At 49.2% G+C, this 20,709-nt stretch overlaps 1 protein-coding gene across 1 annotated transcript in view; it reads right to left on the reverse strand.

The window, feature by feature from the left end:
• MMP17 (matrix metallopeptidase 17) overlaps positions 1–18,128 on the reverse strand; it is a 103,806-nt gene extending 85,678 nt beyond the window's left edge. The window contains exon 1 of the mRNA XM_073312878.1: positions 17,744–18,128. Within this exon, the coding sequence (XP_073168979.1) occupies positions 17,744–17,878 (135 nt within the window). The 5' untranslated portion in view covers positions 17,879–18,128. The remainder of the gene's footprint in view (positions 1–17,743) is intronic.
• Between the last annotated feature and the right edge of the window lie 2,581 nt (positions 18,129–20,709).

Here is a 20,709-nt window from a genome sequence, read left to right on the forward strand (position 1 = left end):
CCATTTGAAGGGGGCTGAAAGACTCTCCCTGGCGATTGTTATGGTCTTCCTTTGGCCAACGCTTCAGGAAGCTGAGATTGGAATGTGGTTCCCCACATCCCTCCTCTGAACCCAGTTTAAAAGGGAAACAACCCCCGAAGCCAAGGAGCAAGAGGCAGCCCCACGGCAGTCCCGTTAAGACTGGACTTAGAAAAACAGCTAGTGAAATATGGGGCCAATAGCGAGATGGAAATTCCTGCCCTAGTATTTTGGTCTACAGGAAACTAAGGAGGCATTTTAGTGATGGCAGCATGCAATAAATCTCAGATCTTGGTTTTGCTCCACTCCAAAAAAGGGGTCATTTTTTATCATCATCCCTGGATGGCTTGAGCACGTCCTTCCAGCACGTCACGGAGAAAGCAATTTTGCTCTTGAAGCGCATCTGCCCTACAGAGAACTAAGTCCCTACTTCATGATGACACAGGGAGGTGACCTGCGGGCACCTGAAATGCTCAGGTACTGTAACTGTGACATTCGCCCAATAAAAGGCTACCATCCTCCCCCTTTCATTTCGCCTGTCTGCCCTGCGGAGGACCAGATGCTGCTGCTAGACTATTTTTCTCCCTCTTCCTTTCTGTTTATGAATTATGATGATGATTTCAGTCTTATGGTCACTCCGGCGGATAGTCACTCTGCTTTATAATAAATGGCCGCTGTCTGATTTTTGCAAATGTAGCAGATCCCCTCTGCGCTGCTCTCTCCCTGCACTTTGGCTCAGGTACCTCCCCAGGGACTGCTCTGTCACCCACAGATGATGAAGGGCTTCTTTCCCCTGGCCTGGAGGTTATGCTTCGCACTTGCAGCAGGCCACAGTATAGGATTCCTTCCCCCCGTTGCTGCCTGAATAGCTTCGAGTGCCTTGTAACTTCCCCAGGTGATTTGCTAGGAGCTGGCTGCAAATTAGCTTCCTATTAGGTTTTAAGTTTCCATTGAGAGAGAGTGGAGAGAGAGTGGAGAGAGTACGATGTATCTTTCCTTCTTCCGTCCTAGCAGCAGGCTGGGTAGAGAGCCATTTCCTGTCGCTCTCCCAGCGGAGTGCCATGCACCCAGACATGCTCCCTGCTAAAAGAGCAATTTCACCACAAATCCTCGTACAAGGTCTTATGACAGTGCAGCAGGGCACAGTCCATCCTGCCTTCTAGCCCCACAGAAACCAGCTTAAACTCCACTGGCTGTGTATCCACTGGGCCATTTATTTGAGTTCCTTCCACCAATACCTTCACAGTCCCATGCAACAGTACTATTTACAATAGCTCCTGGGCTTTTGGCCCTCTCCTCGGGACCTGAGGAGCAGAGGTTTTCCTTCCCTGAGTCCTCTGAGAGACCGGGCTCAGCTAATACGTCTTATTTGCTTGCCTGCTTTTGCTCTCTCTTCTCCTCTTCCCAGCACTTCATTCCTGTGCCTCTATCACTCTTGCCCTGATGGGCTAACTGGCTCATCAGCCCACTGGCCTGATTAGCTAATTACCTTTAATTACTCCAATTAGCTTTCTCTGGGGGAACGAATGGGTGTTTTCTGAGGGAACAAACAGGTGTCAGGGTGATCAGAATGCATGTTCACCTGGTAACTCCCTGCACTCTGTTATTTTCATTATGGCAGGTCCCAGCCCAAGTCAGGACCCCTTTGCACATGAGGATGGGTGGCCCAGTGAATAGGGAAATAGTGTAGGACTGAAGAAAATAGGGTTCCTTTCTCTACTCTGGCATAGGCTTCTTGAGTGACTTTGGGCAAGTCATTTAATATTTCTGTGCTTCAGTTCCCTATCTGTGAACTGCCCTATCTCGCATGAGGTGCTCAAGTACTATAGCGAGGGCCATAAAACCGACAGGCTAGGCACTGCATACACCCATAATAAGAGGCAATCCCTGCCCTGAAGAGCTTGCTGTCTAAATAGACAAAGGAAATACTGTAGGATTAGCCCTAATTTTACAGAGGCACGGAGAGATTAAGTGTCTCAGCAAACATCACACAAAGCCAGGATTTGACACCAGATCTCCTGAGTCCCAGTGAATTACCCTTCTACTCTCTGGGAGATGGCAGTGCTTGCTGCGCCCTGGGTTGGCACCAGTGGTGCAGGGTCCTCTGGCCTCTATTTACATGGGTTTGAGAACCCATCTCTCCAGAAGAGACCAGACAGAATGAAGACAACCTGGAGAACCCCTATGCTATGTAGGAAGAGCTGGGGGCTCAGTCAGAAACGAAAACTCTGTAACAGACCAAAAGGTGTAGCTCCTACCCCTTCCCCCCCAGGAAGAGGAGATTAATGCATTAAATGGGAGCTGTGAAGGGGAAACTAGAAAGAAAACATTAGCCCTTTAATTCTGGAGCGTTGTGGGGACAGGAGTTGATGCCGAGAGCAAAGCTAGACACACTTCTGGAGCTGAGAGCCCGCTGTTACTGAGGGAGAGGCAGGAGACAAGCGATCAGATAAAAGGTGAGGGCTGAAAGTTTCTCCCAGACATCCGAGAGCACGAAAACAGGAATAAGGAGGTTGACAGAGGAGGTTCGTGATGGCAGTTGGCAATCAGGGAATCACTTCCCCTGAGGTATAGAGCTTTGTCTGCCAGCCAGACATGACTGAGGCTGAAAGCCAGTTGGTTTGCAGGGTCAGAAGATATCCAGTCACCAGAAGGCTGATTACTGTGCCAGCTATTAATTATAGTTCTTTACACTTGAAATACTCCCCTGGCAGCTTGCACAGAGCGTGACAAAAAGGCCAGCTGCTGACTAACTGGAAGGACAGAAGCGCATGCTATTTATTATGGTCCGAGGATGCAGGAATGAGTGAACTCGAGCCCCATTACCGTCGGCTCCAACTCGGTGTCTCCGAGGGGAGTGCGTTGAATTAATTGGCATTTTCAAGAGCAGGCCAGACGTTTGGCTTGACACTTCACACTGTGTCAGGCAGAGAGATTCCTTACTGCAGAGGAGAGAAGGCTGGGTGGGTATGTGTGGAAAAGATAGCCCTGACTGTGTAGTACTAGCAATGGGAAAACACCTGTGTGCATCAGGCACAGCACACACCTCCAAGGGGCTGCCCTGCTACTGAAGCAATTTGCTAAGGAGTAGAGTGAGGGAGTTTGGCTGGCTCTGTGATTACTGTGATTAGGATAAACAACAATCCTGAGCCCCTATACAGCACTTTACAAACATGAACGGATTAACCCTCACAACTCCCAGGAGGCAAGTATTACTACCCCCACTTAAGAGAGACTTAGCGACTTGTCCGGGATCACAGAGGGAGCCTATGTCAGAGGTGGGATCTGAACCCAGGGATCCCTGGCTGCAGATCTGCACTCAGACCATTTCTCTCACCCTACATAAACCAAATGGGGTAAAAAATCTCCAAGGCAGAAGATAAAATTAGCCTTGACAGAGACAGTACAACATTCCTGTACTCCGCGGAGGCCTCATTACCATCGCCGACAGTTCTTCCCAAAGGCCCTCCCACATTGTGCTGCTAGGTTTGGAGCTGTTGCATGATAGGCGATCTGGATTCATACCAGGACGGGGTGGAAGGGATGCACTTTCCCCGGCTGACACGGCTGCACAATGACAGGAGGGGGAAACAGTTTGAGACTCGATAAACAAAGACTGCATTCTCATTCCACCAAGAGCAGATCTCGCTTACCGATCTGAGTTTGAGTGACAGGTTCTTTTATGCATCACAATCCCAAACTTCCTGGCAGGGAGGCAGTGATTTTAGACCATGAATGAAGCTGCACAAGAGGAATTAGCCTGATGTCCTTGTAGTTTCCACAAGAGGGCACCAACATAACACCAACAGATGAACACATTTATTTGAGCATAAGCTTTCGTGAGCTACAGCTCACTTCATCGGATCTGTTCCGATGAAGTGAGCTGTAGCTCACGAAAGCTTATGCTCAAATAAATTGGTTAGTCTCTAAGGTGCCACAAGTACTCCTTTTCTTTTTGCGAATACAGACTAACACGGCTGCTACTCTGAAACCTGTCATAACACCAATAGAGATTTGTTCCATAGGTCACTTGAAAGATGCTCAAATAAATTGGTTAGTCTCTAAGGTGCCACAAGTCCTCCTTTTCTTTTTGCGAATACAGACTAGCACGGCTGTTCCTCTGAAACTTGAAAGATGTGGAGAAAGTTGCTTTGCCCCCTTTGACACAGATGCAAAGCCAGCAAAGATTTCCTTGAGATGGATTCAAAGCCCTTTGGCCTGGCAGAACCCCAAAGTGCCAATTCAGAATATGGCTGGGACAGGGCAGCGAGCAAACCAAGGATTTAACTATGTGGATTCAAGTAAAGGTGTGCAAAAAGCAGATTATGTCCTGAAAATGTTTAGTCTTTAGTTAACCAGTTGGGGGACAAAGGTGAGGAGCCACAGAACACAGCCCATTGAAAATAACTAAGCTGCCTCTCTATGGTATACAGAGGGGGATGGCACAGGAGTTACACTACATTTTGCGAGGAGAAAAGTTGCAAGAGACAAAGATCAATCGGGCATTGGTTTGAAGACCCTTCATTGCGGTAGTAGCTGTTCTCTCCCTCCGCCAAGCCCTACCTACTGTGGGAAGCTTCAATTCACACCTTCATTCATTCTGAATAAAGAGCCTACAATGGGAATAACTGTCTGAGCGCTACTGACAGCGTTGCATTTCCAGGGCAACCCAGTCCAATCCACGTGATCGACCCCTTGATGCACATTATGGCTGCACAGCTGGGATGAATGTCACAAAACAGAGCCAGGGCAATGGACTTCATTGGCAGTAAAGCCTGGACAAATGGCACAGCAAGTCCAGTTCAGCCGGCAGGTCTCTACCAGCCTGTGATCCTATTTGTAGCTGTCAGAAAGGGCACACGTGTTGCCATGTTAATTTAAGGTGTCCTGCTCTGCAGCCTGTTGTACATTTTGCACTTCTCTGCTCCACACTGGCTGCTAAATGAGTCAAAGTTACCTTGATATTCAAATGTATATTTCTATTTCAAGGGTTAGTGCATTGCTTATTTTTAAAGCAAATCATTGTATTGCAATGTGATTATCTCCCACTAACATGCACATTGTGTTATGTTTCACCAGGCACAAAGAGATACCTCCCAGTCTGACTTACATTCATAGAGGAACAAAACAAGAACTAAATCTCCGAGAGAAAGCACAGAATAAGTCTCCTGGCACTGAGCTCTCAGAACAACAGGACTGCTGAACTCTACCTACCCTAGATAATGGCCCCATGACCATTAAATCTGAGCACCTCACAATCTTTTAAATGTAGTTATTCTCACTACACCTCTGTGAGGTAGAACAGTGCTATTATCCCCATTATACAGATGGGGAACTGAGGCACAGAGAGGACATGTGACTTGACTAAGGTCACACAGGAAGTCTGTGGCAGACCAAGGAATTGAACTGGTCCCCCACCACTAGACTTTTCATGCCAGGAGAGTGCACAGGAATTTAAAGGTGCACTAAACACAGAAGTAAAAATGCACCCGAGCGTTTCAACTGATCCTCTGGTAAAGGGACCCTTTGCTTATTTAACACAATTACATTTCCCAAGAAAATTCTGACATCCACAGCTGCACTGAGACAACATGAATATGAAAGTAAAACACAGACCACAGCATGGTCAGGGAACAGAGTTACGCTGGTATGGTGGGTCCTCCTGTGGGTGAAGGGAATGCTCTGGAGTCAGGAGTATAACAGTCAGATTAGAAGGTAGATATGTTTGAGAGGTGGCTGCATAAGAATGGTTAGGAGAGGGACCTAAACCTAAGGCCTAGTCTACACAGGGAAACTGACCGACATAGCTATTCCAGAATAGCTCCCTGTGTGGACACTATTCCAGAATAGCTAATTAGAACAGTTATGCTGATCAACTGTGTAGACAAGACCTAAGGGGTGTAAGCTCTTCGGGGAGGAACAGTCATTTTGTGATCTGTTTTTAGAGTGCCTAGCACAATGGAGCCCCAATGCTTTATTGGGTCTCTGGGTACTACTATGTTAGAGGCAGACGACTACAACGGGATTGCCTCTTCAAATAGCTGCCACCAAGATACAGCCTGTTCCAGCATACGGTCAACCTACGAAACACAAACTTGTTCAGGTTCCTGAGGCTGTCATTTGAAAGCATCAGTGTGAGGTAAAGAGAGGCAGAGGGAGCCGATTATCTGCGGACATGGGGATTGATGGCCCCAGGGAGAATCCCTGTGCCCCCTGGCAGAGAATTATGATGAGGCAGACAGATGGAGCTGTGGAAGTCAAGCGGTCCTGCAACCTTTGTTTATTTACTGCATCCTCAGCCACTGAGAGAGCACAGAGAGAGAAGACTAACATAACATTGACTCATGGAGACATTTAAACTGGGAAGAGCTATGGGCCTGATCAGACAACACCCACACATAACAGACAACCAGAGGAGTGCAGCATAAAAGGGATGGCTCAGCATAATAGATGGAGTTTACACAGCATCTAGACGGCAGTGGTTGGCATAGATTTACACAAGACTTGTGTGTGTTTAATCCACTGACCCTTACGTGTGCAAAAGGTAAACGCAGCTGGTTTAATCTTGCTATATACTTAATGCCATCCAGACATCAGCACATAGGTTCCCACAACCGTGCTCCAATAAGGACATCACTTTACCACACGGTTAAACAAACATGTCTGTAAACTTACTGTAAGACTATTCCCCTCCCCGCACATCTCTGCCCCTACTGCACAAGCGGTGGGGTGGGGGTAGGGAGCCCATATCACCTGTGTGCCAGGAAGCCCAGCTCTGTTGCATCGGGGTCCCTATGTATATACCTGGGTTTGGGGCAGGGTAGGAAAAGCAGATCTGCTGCTACATGGATCCATCGACCTTTGACCCCAGAGGCCTGGGCACAGGGGTGAAGAGACTATGGGTGGGTAGAGGTGTAAAGGCTCCTACCCCTCGCAATCCTGAAACTTCCTGCACCAAAACAACGAGGAGTCCGGTGGCACCTCGAAGACTAACAGACTAACACGGCTCTTTTTGTGGATTCAGACTGACACGGCTACCCCTAAAGTTTGGAGGCCTTTAATGCAAGAGCCCGTCCCTCTTGGATGTTGTGGGGGACTCTCAACAGGTAGAGCATTTTTCCCCCTCTTTTCAATTATCTAGACTATGTGGGACACTGATGGATCCTTGATACTATAGCGATGGGTGCACCAGAAATGCCTAAACAGAGTAATTACCAGCCACGTTAATCAGTTTTCGGTTGAAGTGTGACATGTATCCACACCAAGGGGAAGAAGTCGAATGATTTGCATTTCATTGCCGATTATGGCAATACCCGGCTGTCGTCTATCTCAGAAATCTCCTGGGGGAAGTCTGAAGTGTAAATTGCTGCAGCGTTAATAAAACGCTATCTAAAATACAAACCCCACCAGCCTCTCTAGCTGTGTTTTTACACAAAATATGCTGTAGACTCCCAGATGCAAACCCAATTTACTTTGTTTGGCTTTGGAACAAAAAAGTCCATCGGTGACATGAAGGGTGGAATGGTACAGACCGTATGGCGTGGGGAATTTACAAATCAGCAGCAAAACACAACAAACAAAAAATAAAAGCCAGTTTAATGCAGAGAATTTATCAAAGAAGCAAACACGCTTCTCGAGTTGCCTCACCCACTGTCATTCTGTAACCAAATGCGCTGAAGGGAAACTAAAATCCTGCCCCCCGCCCTCTCCAAAGCAAATGTAACAATGTGGTAACCATTCTAGCACTCTACAGCAGTGGTTAGCCATTCCCTGTCCCAGCCTCGCTGCAAAATGCACAACTTTTGGAGAGCATATCGTAGTTATCTTCAGGAATAATGGGAATTCTCCCAGAACAATGGCCAGTTCCGAGCCACTCATGGGCTAAAGAGCAGAATGTATTCAGCTGCCATGAGCTCTGGAAAATGTTCAACAAGCTGATTTGGTCCACACAGAAAATTTGGTGGGAAGGGGGCTAGCCTGATTGTATTACGCAGGCAGGGATACAGTTTGTTTTACTCATGTTCAGAAATAGCCAAGAGAAGGAACCAAGCCAGGAAGTTAGACTCCAAATCCCACTCCCAAGTCCCCATGTTTCAAAGGTATTTGGGTCTGGGGGCTTGACTGGGATCCATAATCCTGATCAGAACATACACTTCTATAGCAACTTTCACCCTGAGAGATCCCAAAGTATTTTAGTAACCATACGCATTCAGGAATGTAGTACCTGCCACAGCACTCTTCACCGATCACGTCACTTTAATGCATGAGTGGAAATATTAGCGTCAGTGTCCTGGCTAAATTCCATTCTGCATTCCCCCTCCAGTCCAAGGTAGCCGTGCTGTCCTTGTCCTACACGGTTGTGTGGTCCCGATGGGCGCTGTTCAACAACTGCCATGGTAGGGACTGAACTCCTGAATGTATGTAGTTAGGCCCTCCATTTTACATCTCACTTGAATCACTGCAGCTGACTGAGCGCGAGACGTTTCAGAGGGATCCACTGGTAGCTACACAATGAAAGCTGGAGAGCTAGATTCATTATAGTGCATGTATTTTGGAGCGAGTTGGAGCTGCCTGTTAAGGAGCATAACTTTTCAGACCAGGCTGCCCAGCACCTTCCTTTCAAAGAGATTTGCATGCGTCTCTCCTCTCCCCTCCCCATCTTATTCCACCCTTCCTTTACCCCATTCAGACCCCAGCCTAGTGCATTGCAAGTAGTGAGTTCACTTGATCGCTCTGGACCAAGTGTTATCTCAGCTCTCCACTGGGAATGTCTGGGAAGCGTAGTGCATTAAGCAAACCAGAGGTGGCAGTAGCTTCTGAACTTCACTTCTGATCTACTGCCAACGGGTGAAGTATCCCCTGTAAGAAACAATGAATCCTCCAATGAGGGGATATACAGAACCCTGAAAGCAACTGGCCACACAAGGGGGTTAACCCCTTGTCATAAAAATAAAGGGAAAGGTAACCACCTTTCTGTCCACAGTGCTATAAAATCCCTCCTGGCTAGAGGCAAAACCCTTTCACCTGTAAAGGGCTAAGAAGCTAAGATAACCTCGCTGGTACCTGACCCAAAATGACCAATGAGGAGACAAGATACTTTCAAAGCTGGAGGGGGTTGGGGAACAAAGGGTCCATCTGTCTGTGCAATGCTTTTGCCAGGAACAGATCAGGAACACAGTCTCAGAACTTCTGTTACTTAGTAAGTTATCTAGCTAGAAATGCGTTAGATTTCCTTTTGTTTCATGGCTGATAAAATAAGCTGTGCTGAATGGAATGTATATTCCTGTTTTTGTGTCTTTTTGTAACTTAAGGTTTTGCCTAGAGGGATTCTGTACGTTTTGAATCGGATTACCCTGTAAGGTATTTACCATCCTGATTTTACAGAGGTGATTCTTTTACTTTTTCCTTAATTAAAATTCTTCTTTTAAGAACCTGATAGCTTTTTCATTGTTCTTAAGATCCAAGGGTTTGGGTCTGTGTTCACCTGTGCAAACTGGTGAGGATTTTTATCAAGCCTTCCCCAGGAAAGGGGGTGTATGGCTTGGGGGGATATTTGGGGGGCAGACATCTCCAAGTGGGCACTTTCCCTCTTCTTTGTTTAACACACTTGGTGGTGGCAGCATAGAGTTCAAGGACAAGGCAAAGTTTGTACCTTGGGGAAGTTTTTAACCTAAGCTGGTAAGAATAATCTTAGGGGGTCTTTCATGCAGGTTCCCACATCTGTACCTTAGAGTTCAGAGTGGGGAAGGAACCTTGACACCCCTCTTCTTCTGTCTAGAGATTAAGCCACAGTTGTCTGGTCTGATCTGCATGTAGGGCTGTCTTTGACAGCTGTAGGGAAATTAAATCCTCCCTCCAACACACCGGAGGGAAAATCCTGAGAGGGCCCAAGGACTTGCAGCTCCCCGAACTCCAGGTGGAGTTCAAGTGCTTTCTCATGCCTTCAGCTGAAGCAAGCCAGGCCTCCTGTCTTTGCATTGCACTTTGGCTGAGGGCAGCCCTTGGTATTTGGGCCTTGAAGAAGCGGGACATTTACCTTTCTGTTTTACAATAAAGACCAAGAAAGGGTGTTTAAACCCCACGCAAGCAGGCCGAATCCTTTTCTGCACCAAATGGCCTGTCATGCTTCCGTGTTAGAGAAGTTAGAATGATCTGCATTGGGCCCTATGCACCAGGGGCGTTTGATACCAAGTGCATTTGCTGACTATAACGCCCAAGCTCCTGCAGCTACCCCTTTGCTTCTTCAACAGAAGCTGCAGAATTGCCTCATGTGGGGAAATCTACTAGCGCCAGCCAGCCGCATTTAATCAAACTAACAATTCATCTCCTGTGGCAACCGCTCTGTTCAGGTCCCAGTTGTAGGTGGTCTTGTAAAACATGCCTGAGCGCAGAATAAATTGAGCATGTGGCGTCATGGAAAGCCTGGGTTGTCAGATCTTCTTCATGGCTGTGAGTTACATTGAAAGGAGATGTCATTCTGGGCTCGTTACATGACAAGCTGATACAACTCAGACATGTCCATCACCTTCGAGCAAAGGCTTATGACACTGACAAGATTGCTTTCATGTACCCAAAAGATCAATGTTGTCAGGATGAAATAACATGTCAGCTGATACGAAGAACTCAACCTTGTCACTGGCAGTCAACAAGCAGCAACGCTCTCTCAAAATATAAAATAAATAAATACACTGCCACCCCTCAATCATGTTATTTGAACGGGTCTTGTCCTGATCAGTAGATCATCTCCAGACTTCCCCAAAAGAATGATTCCCTGCATACAGGGTTTATCCTGGTCTCAGAAATTCCTCTTCTATTATACTAAATCATCACAGCTAGTCAAACTGTCAGAGTCTCACCTGAAGACTGCGTTCCTTGGTGAACTTCAGTATTTACTCCTTATTTTCCATCCCAGGTCTCTTTCCTGAACAGAAATGTCACCAAATTCAATTTCACGCTACGTTCATTTAAAACTCTCCAATCATGCTTGACTTCATTGGTTTCTTCTCCTGACCCGCAACACTTCTGTGCTAAACCATTTCTTTCTCACTGGGGTTAACTTTGTGTGTTTTTCTTTTACATACATACATACGCATTTATATATATATATATAAACATCAAATCTCTTCATTCTCTGACCCAGAAATCAGAGACAATCCTCATGAAAAACTGGGACAAACAACACACATACAGATGCACAGGAAGAGCTTCTGAAACTCCCAAATCTACCCATTTAAAGTGATTTTGATTAAAGAAAGCATTTGCAGGAAAACTGTTACTGCCAGACCTCGGGTTGTTTTCTGATCTTCCAAATCCTTCACTTTTAAGTGCAGCTCTGCTCTAAAAGGTGACTTTTTAAACCAGAGGGCAGTGTGGTGCCCCATGTTTCCCATCTCTCAGTGATTTGAGCACCAGATGTGCTTACTTTACACATTTTTTTTTCCCCCTAATGCCAGCCCTGTGAAGTCAATCAGCAATCTGAGAGTCAATCTGGGTACTTTTCATTTCCTGCAGCATCACCAGAAATAAAGGCTTTGCAGGCCAAATTACGCTTTCCACGAAAGCTGTACAACCCCAGGCCCTGCTGTAAATGTATGACACTGGAAATAAAGAAGGCATCTTGTTGATGTAATAATGCACCTGCAGGCCAAACCAGGACTTCAGTTACAGCCATGCAATCCCATTTTTACAGTTTCATCCTTAGTCACACTTGTGCCTTCAATGAGCTGGCAGAGGTGTAATTAACTGGAGCTGAGTTATCAGTACCGTAGATGATGTGCAAGGTGTTATCGCATTCTCTATGAGCTGCGTTGGCTCTGCCTCTGACTATAGGGGATGGAGATCCGCTGAGTCAGAAGGTGCTGTATCTTACACACTCACTTTCCACATTAAATTACAATTTAATGAGGGAGAATGACAAAGAGCTGTAGGAGTCAGAGAGCTTTCTAATTAAAATAACAACTGACATGAATCTAGCCGTTTCCCAAAGACGTTAGGAAAAGTGAACACACCTGTATGGACAACCCTGCCAACGTGCAGCCACCAGGTAATGCAGGGCAGTGAAAGAAAAGGAAATGTTAGCCAGGGAAGCCAGTGCAAAGCCCACCTCTTATTAAAAGGGACAGGGGATTATCCACACCACACAACGCAAGCAGGACATTGGCTGGTCAGGGCTTATCCAAAAGCCTTCTCTGCACACACTGCTTGCGCACCCCCCCCCAGAATGCAATTCCATTTATCTCCACTGGGGAAAAACTGTCTGGACCCTTCCATGCGCCAGTTACACTACCCAGACTCCCTTAGGTGCGGCTGGCCCTGGCAGAAGTTACACCACTTCACACACGGCCTCCAGATTTGGCCCTTGGTGTTTCACATTCAATGCTCGAGACCAAAAATAAAGGAGAGAGAGAGAGAGAGAGACACAGTCGGGGCGAGTGGGGGGATGAGTCTAATTAACACCCATCAAGATCCCTTCACCAGAGCTGCTGGAAAGCTGCCATCGCCAAGGCTCCACGCACTGGCTTGGAACCATCACTAAAAGCAGAATCTAATTATATTGAGTAATGTAGCTTAACTACCGCCAGTAATTCAAACTGCCGGGCCCACAACAGCGACTGAGCACGGGGCTAAACTGCATTACAGAATCTGAGGGTGGATGGTCTCAAATTTAAAAAGGAAGTAGCCGTTATAACCAGCCAGAGTGTTAATACCAGATTAAATCCTTTCACAGGAGCCGGCCTGCTGGAAAGCTCCCCAGCCAACCCTTTGTCAAGCTAATGTAGCCTGCATTGTACCTTGGCTTCAAGAGGAACCTTAAAATGTAGCCAGTGTCTGTATTCTTACATGGAAACCTAACATTCTTGGAAGAAATACTTGGAACCTGGAATGAAATAACATGGCAGCTGATACGAAGAACTCAACCCTGTCACTGGCAGTCAACAAGCAGCAACGCAGTCTCTCAAAATAATAATATAAAATAAATAAATACACCTAGGGAGGTGGTGGAATCTCCTTCCTTAGAAGTTTTTAAGGTCAGGCTTGACAAAGCCCTGGCTGGGATGATTTAATTGGGGACTGGTCCTGCTTTGAGCAGGGGGTTGGACTAGATGGCCTCCTGAGGTCCCTTCCCACCCTGATAGTCTCTGATTCTATGACATTGCCACCCCCTCAATGTTATTTGGACAGGTCTTGTCCTGATCAGCAGATCGTCTCCAGATTTCCCAAAAGAATGCTTCGCTGCATACAGGGTTTATCCTGATCTCAGGAATTCCTCTGCTATTATACTAAATCATCACAGCTAGTCAAACTGTCAGAGTCTCACCTGAAGACTGGTCAAAGAGAAGCGGGGATTACAATGGTAGGGGAGGCCAAGCAAAGCTCCTTCCCAACACGCTGTTAGACTGATCGCATTATTGTTTTGGCTCTCCCAGAGGTTTTGTCCCGGAAGATTTGCCAGTTCAGGATGGAGCCCTAACTGGCACGTACTTTCCCATTAGCAGCGTCAGCAGATCAGGAGGATGTTGCTGTCTTCTAATATGAACTATAGCTTCTTTCGGTCCGGGGGGTGGGTTTTATTTTTTGGTTAATAACTAACCACCTCGAGGTTTGGGCCATAAAATAAACCTGCCGTGGAGACACTGCCACGGCTAACCCTGCGGTAGCCTGGCAAAGCCTGCATCTACCGTGGGAGGCCGCAGGGAGAGAGACGCTTGGCAAAAGGTGGGAAGGACTGATGTCTGACGGCGACAGCCACAGACTTGCTGCTGCTGTGTGATCTGCCTGAGCAGCCCTGAAGTCAGACGGGTCCTTTCCGAGACAAGGAGCTAGCCCCTTTCTTCCCAGGCACGCTGATGCAGATTTTGCTTTGAAAGCAGTGCCGGAGGAATGCACTGCACAGAATGCTAGTTCACCCCGTCCCCATAGGAACTCCCTCTCCTTCCCCATACCCATTCTTCAGCTCCTCCACACAGAAACCTGTGTTTCCATAAGAGCCCTGCTGGCTGGAAGAGCTCTATGCCCATAAGCGTCATTCAGCTGGAAAGCAGGAACAAAGGCAACAGGAGTCCTGACTCCATGGGAACAAAGGAACACTTGGGGTGGGGAGAGGAGAGGAGGAGGACGACTGTTAGTCCATGGCCTCAGTTAATGAATGCAAATGCCTACTTTTCCTCTGGAAACAACAGAGGATGGCATTGAATGTAAAGCAAAGAGAGAAAACTCTTTCCATTGTCAAGGTAGAGCAGCCAGCACATGAGACAGTTGCAAAGTGAAGCATCTGACGTAACAGATGGCCCCCTTGGGACACGACTGTAGATTCTGGGAGAAGGGAACATGTGCAAACTTAACAGCATTGCCGGAACTCCCATTTAACGTGTCGCCCTGTAGCTGGTCCCTGATACACGCCCTAGGGACATCACGGTCGCTGCAGCAGCCCTCACTGCCAGTTTGGATATTGAAAACCGTGCTCTGTTTGGACATAAATCCAATTCAAAGGCACTCATCTTTTGCCCTAACTTGATACACAGATTGTCCCAGCAGACAGCTTCTGTGAGGATTTTCCAGCATCCACAGCACAAGATAACATGGCCCAGCTGCCAGGAGTTGGCTTTTAACAGCAAGCGCCAAATTGTTAAAACAACAGGATCTCCAATATGTCTCCAGGTCTACCCCCTTAGCATACAGGTTTACCAAACTGGCCTTTATGGGAATCAAGGCTGCAGAGATCTCTCTTAGTGCCTGATTCAAAGCCCCCTGAAGTAAAAGAAAATCTTGGTACCCCGCTTTACATCTGACATATGTAATGTTTTTGCATGTGTGATGCCAGAGGATCTCAAGTCAAATGACCACAGAGCTGCGAGTAATATATATATATATATATATATATATATATATATATATAAACACTGTGCTTTAGACACTGCATCCGATACGGTCTTCTTTTTTATATATTTAAAAAGGTGGGGCAGGTCAAAATGATCAGTGTCAAACTTCAGAAACAATCTCTTCATATTGAAGTACAATTTCAATTCCTCATTCATTCCTCCCTCTCTTTGTGAGGTTAGCTAACAGAGAATAATAATAATAAAAATACGTAGCAACCAAGCTAGATTCATGCGTAGGGCAGGATATTCCAGTGGTAAACATCATTCGATATCATACTGCTGTGGGCAGTACTCTAGCAAGCTCTGCCTTTGAATTATAGCCCTCTCTGGTTTTGCCGAAGTTTAATCTGGCCCCTGTTTTGTATAGCAGTGCTAAATTGGAGCATCCCACTCAGCTTCACAATTTGGCTCTGTGTCTTTCTCTGCCTGGAAAAGCCTTTTTAGCTACAATTTGCAGAGGAGGGAGAAATCAATTCAAACAGAACACCTCTGTTGACACAGTGCTGTATTTACTGCAGAGAGTTGCTGGGGGGGATAGGATTTGTCAAAGGTTAGTGGTGCTTTCTATTGCCATTATTTCATGCTTCCTCATTTTCAAATATTTGGTCGAAATGCCTCACAGACCCTTAATTTGCTGCATAGAGTAGATGTCAAATAAATCTTCTTAAAGTGTCCACTTCAAACAGGGGGATTTTCCTGACAACCCCCTGCAGAACTGCCTTCGCCTCGTTGCTGATTACTGGGAATAAACAAAAGCAGTCTTTATACTCAGACTTGTGCTTAATTCCACCAGTGATGCAAAACCAAGGAGACTGATCCGCCACACATGCACAACTGGCCATGGGAGCTGCACACACATTGGAGGGGAGAAGTCAAAAAGAGACCCATTTTAGATCATCTAGTGGATGTTCCCCTGCTTAACGGAGGATTGTTTTCCCCCAATAATTTGTCCCCTATGAGGGGGCTGTCATCCATCACATCTATACACCCTGAGTCTGTGGGGATCCCACAATTCACTGCCACGAAGCAGTCTGAATGTCACAGGCACTGGACTGCAGCATCACTACATGAATCCTAATGGGTCAGAGATGCTCTGATTCAAGGAGAGTGAATTTCTAGTTACACACAACGCACTTTGCAGCTGGCTTTCAATCCAAGATCAGCTGCAAACAAGTACATCTCAGAGGTTTAAATGCAGCCATAATAAATATTAAGCCATATTAAGTGTAGCAGCTCTCTCTCACAATGTTTAACTCATAAGAGCTCCATGTGGCACATACGGTAGCGGGGGGGGGGGGAATCAGGTTGACTAGTCTACAGAACATGGGACGCTTTCTTTGGACGCAGTGCACCCACCCATCTGCCATTTACATGAAATATTCAGTTCAGCTTTAGCACTTGGGTAGAGGTGAGAGTTAATACACAATGATTGTGCAGGAGCACTTATTATTCACACATGCTTTCCGGGTGGCTCTTGTCCGAGCTCAGGTGCTCAGAAGCAGTCACCAGTAATGCCTGGATTGTGATTCCATCACAACACCTGGCTTTACAGCAAATAACAATGATCATGAAGTTCCTGGTATACAATTTTGTTTAAACCACCCTTGTGAAATAATGTTTTGCTGAAAGGTTCCCCTGGCTCCCTCCTGGCTGCAAGGGTGAGGCAGCATCTCGACAAGACAGTCACTGAATTTCCTAAAGCTGGAGGGTACGATCCAATTCCAGGATCTATCACTGAATCCTGACCTAAGTCCTAACTTTGCTAACACCAACCTGGAACGAATCCAGCCACGTGGCTTTTTTCGTTCTTTGAGATGTGCTTTCTTTTACAGAGCCAAAGCTAGCATCTTGCACAATAAACTTTTATTTCTGCAAGAGAAAAATTTCGCTCTCAGAGGGTAACATGTTAAGTTGCCACAGAAGTGCCAGCACAGTGATCTAGCAGGGACAGTTCCCAGCCCGCCACGAAAGAGCTTTCGGTTCATAGCTTTATCGCTGAAACAGAGCAAGTCCCTGGGATAGATCATAGCACAGGAAGCATGGCTGCAAAAACCAGCATGTATTTTGATAGAGCATTTCAACTATTTGGATCTGACGTGTAGTAGGACCCACTGAGAAGCATGACCAGTCTCTACAGAGATTCAGCTTACTCGGGGATTTTCCTAGTCGGAATACATATTTTCAGGATTATTATTTGGTGGCTGGAGTTTATTTACGTATTTTAATCCCAAACCAGAACAGTCTCTCCTTGCAGAGCCGGAGAGTCCAATGTCAATCTTAGTCATACCTTGCTTTCAAAATTCCGTGCAGGCTACTAATATTAATGGACCAATATATCGGTGGGGCGCAGAAACTGGAAACAAGTGATTGATTTCAGCTTCCAGACCTAAAACTTGCAGGGGGTGGGGGAAGGAATCCAGCTTCCTTTGCAGCTTCTGAGGGGAGAGGCAGCAAAGGAGCTCGGTTGGCAAGCTGCACCATGATCCCCAACCTCCAACAGCCATGGTGAGCCCTTCGGGGGGGGACGGGGGACGGACACAAAGAAACGCTGCTCCTCCGGCCCCAAGCTAACCAGGGTCCCTCCCCAGCACCAGGCTCCTTCCTCCCGGGAAACAGAGGCGAGTCTACGCTCCACGGTACAATGGGTGCTCCAAGAAACAAGCAGCCTATTCCCCAAGAGGCTTTTTAACCCCGCACTGGACCACCCCAGCCCCCCGGCAGGACAATCCCTCCTCTTCCCCCTTGCAGCCTTTGAGAAGGAGCCGGGCTTTGGGAGAGGAGGGAGGGATGCCCACGCTGCGCGACGGGGGCAACGGGAAGGGGGACCCCGTGTGGACGCCACTCACAACGCCCAGGTTCAGGTCATCGGCCGTCGGGGTGGGCGCCGCGGAGGCTTCCTGCCAAGCCAGCCAGACGGCGATGGTCAGCAGCATTTCCCGGGGAGCCGCGCTCTGCCTGGCGGCCGCGGGCCACAGCCGCATCCCTCCTGGTCCCGCGCCGCCCGCCGCTCCCCGGGCAGGAGGCGACGCCGGGCTCCGGCGATCGGCGGGGGCAGCGAGGCGGCGGGCGGCATCCGAGCGCGCAGCCGCCGCCGCCGCCGCCTCCTCCTCCCCGGGCTCCAACTTTCCGGGCTCCCGCCGCCGCCCTCCAGCCCGGGCGGGCGGGCGCTTCCCCCGCGCTGCAGCCGGACCCGCGGTTCAACGCCGGCTCGGCTCGGCTCGGCTCGGCTCCGCGCCTCCCTCCCCGGGGCAGCGCCGCGGCCACACGCCCGCCGCCGCCGCCGCTCCGCCCCGCAGCCCGGCCGCCTCTGGCCGCGGCCCCAGCCCGCCAGCCTCGCAGGGAGCGGGGGGCGGAGCCGCTCCCGGGGAAGGGGCGGGGCGCCGGGGCATTGCGGGAGGGGCGGGGGGGGCGGGGGGCTCCGCCCGCGGGGCGGCGCGGGACAGGCCCGCAGCGGCACTCGAGGGCCCCCCGGGCCGGGCCGGGGTGAGGACACAAACCGCGGAGGGCAACCCCGGCCCGGGGAGCAAAGTCCGACGGAGCGGAGGGGGGTGGGGGGACCCACTCTGCTACCCTTGGAAGTAGCCCCTTGGCGGGGTCACGTCTGTCCTCCGTACCCCCAAGTCTCGCCGACTGGCACACGCTGCGCCCACCAGATAACTGCAGCGCACCTGAGCAAGGAGGCGGCGGATTCTGCCGGCGACCAAGGCAACCCGCCTGCCCCCGAAGGTGCTACCCGCAGGCCCTTGAGCCGGCAGCCGGGCTCCGAAGAGAAACTCCCCCAGCAACTTCCCTGCACTCCGGGGGGGGGGGGGGGGGGATCAAGCTGCGCTTGGCTGGGGGTTAGGGGCTGAGGAGATCCCAGCTCAGGTCCTGGTGCCCACCCGCTTCCTGCGTGACCTTGGGCCCGTCGTGGGATCCAGGGCCCGCTGCAGTGGTCTTGCCCTTGGCTTCAGGGGACTGGGCCCCCGGGGTTTTCATCTCCGCATGCCTCCATGCACCCTTTGTGGACCGAGACTAACACCCCTTCCTTGGCCTGTCTTGTCTCTACAGAGGGAGAGATCTTTGGAGCAGGAGCTGAGTCTTCCTGGGGGTTTGGGCAGCACCTAGCGCAAGTGGGGCCCCACGATGTTCTGGTGTAGTGTAACCCTTCTGCCCCTCAGAGGTGGCGGCAACAAGGGCCAGGTTCAGTATCTAGGGGTTCCCTTTCAATAACACAATGCAAAACCGGCTCAAGCCCCCACCCAGTGACAATTACATACCCCCCCTCCCCCCCCAGGCGCCTCTAGGAGGCAATACTTCCCCTCTTGCAAGCACAGAGTCTGAGAGTAGCAAAAGCCTTTTAATAAAGGAGGGAAACAATGCAGCATTATGCTGGGGAAACACCACAAACAGGATTCATAGCACCAACCATGAGCAAAAGACCCACCCCCCCAGTAAGTTTGGCAGTGTCCTTTTCCCCTCAGGGTCTTAAGTTCAGCAACCCAATAGTCCCCCTCCCCCTCTGTCCTTGGTCAGTGCAGCAGCCCAGAGTTCAGAAGTTCATCTGCAGAGTTTACCTCCCAGCCTGGGTGGAAGTGGAGGGAGGTGGCGGGGGCATCTTACATGCTCTGCTGCTCGGGTCGACGGCTGAGTGCCACAGCTCTCAAGGGGCTTCTGCTGCAGTCTTCCCCCCCAGCTGCCCTGCTATCCGCTCTGCGCCTCTCCGCTAGCTGTCCCCTCCACCAGCCACCTGCCTATCCACTCGGAGTCACTCTCTGTGCTAGCCACCCTGCTGTCTACTCACCAACTTGTCTTCAGCCCCCCCCAACTTAACACAGCTCTCAGTGATCTCAGCTCTCAGTGATCTCAGCTCTTCAGTGATCGCAAGCTGCTAGTAGGGGAGCCTCGGTGCTGGTGCACCATTAGCCCAAAGCAGACCTGCTGCTTAAACCCAGGTATCAGTGATTTCAGCTCTGCCGCATGCAACAAGACTCCTAATAGAACCAAAATTAGCTCCGTTATTACAGAGTGAAGAGATCAAGGTAACATTTCAGGCCTTCAGAAGGGACCAACACTGCAAAGTACACATACCCATTGCTAACTTCTCTCAATTTACTGGGTTTTGGAACCCATGTCCCTTGCCTAGCAAAGGCTACTTAGTTGAGGGCGAGTCCCTCCATCATAAAATGCCAAGTACAGTTCTACTGTCCTTGATTCACATAACAAGGATAACAAGCCTTTATTACTCTTGCCCCAATAACAAAGAAACTGGAGATCCCACAGCAGCCAAAGTGACCATCTGGGTAAGCCGTCCATCATGCTAGGCAGGGTGGGTGTGCCCATGTAAACGAGATCAGCCCCTGAAGTCCTTTCCCACAGCTGACCACTAGATGTCAGGGTAGAGCTCATTCTGACTCTGCTTACAGTAGTAATAATGATAAGCCTGGGGAAGCGCATTGGCTGCCGCTGGGAGCGGAGCGAGGAGTGCCAGGAGCTGGGAGTCCTAGTGCCGCAGATCAGGACCAACGACAACACCATCGTCACCCCGAGTGCCAGGGGCCTGCTGGAGAGGACCCTGAAGGCAGCCATCCACTCACTGTACATGGAAACCCTGAAGCGTAAACCGGACCAGGGTAAAGCCTTCGAACTGACCAGCAAGTGGGACACCAGCAACCACTTCCTCGCCGGGGGCGGCTTCACCCGTTTTGCCAACTGGCGGGTCATCCACCGTGCCCAGCTCAACTGTGTGCCGCTCAACGGAGCCGTCTGCCGCGGGAACCGAGACAAGCGTTGCAAGAAGTGCGGCTACTCCAACGAGACCCTGTCCCACGTC

The sequence above is a fragment of the Lepidochelys kempii genome, chromosome 15 (assembly GCF_965140265.1).
Source record: "Lepidochelys kempii isolate rLepKem1 chromosome 15, rLepKem1.hap2, whole genome shotgun sequence".
Classification (NCBI taxonomy): Eukaryota; Metazoa; Chordata; order Testudines; family Cheloniidae; genus Lepidochelys; species Lepidochelys kempii.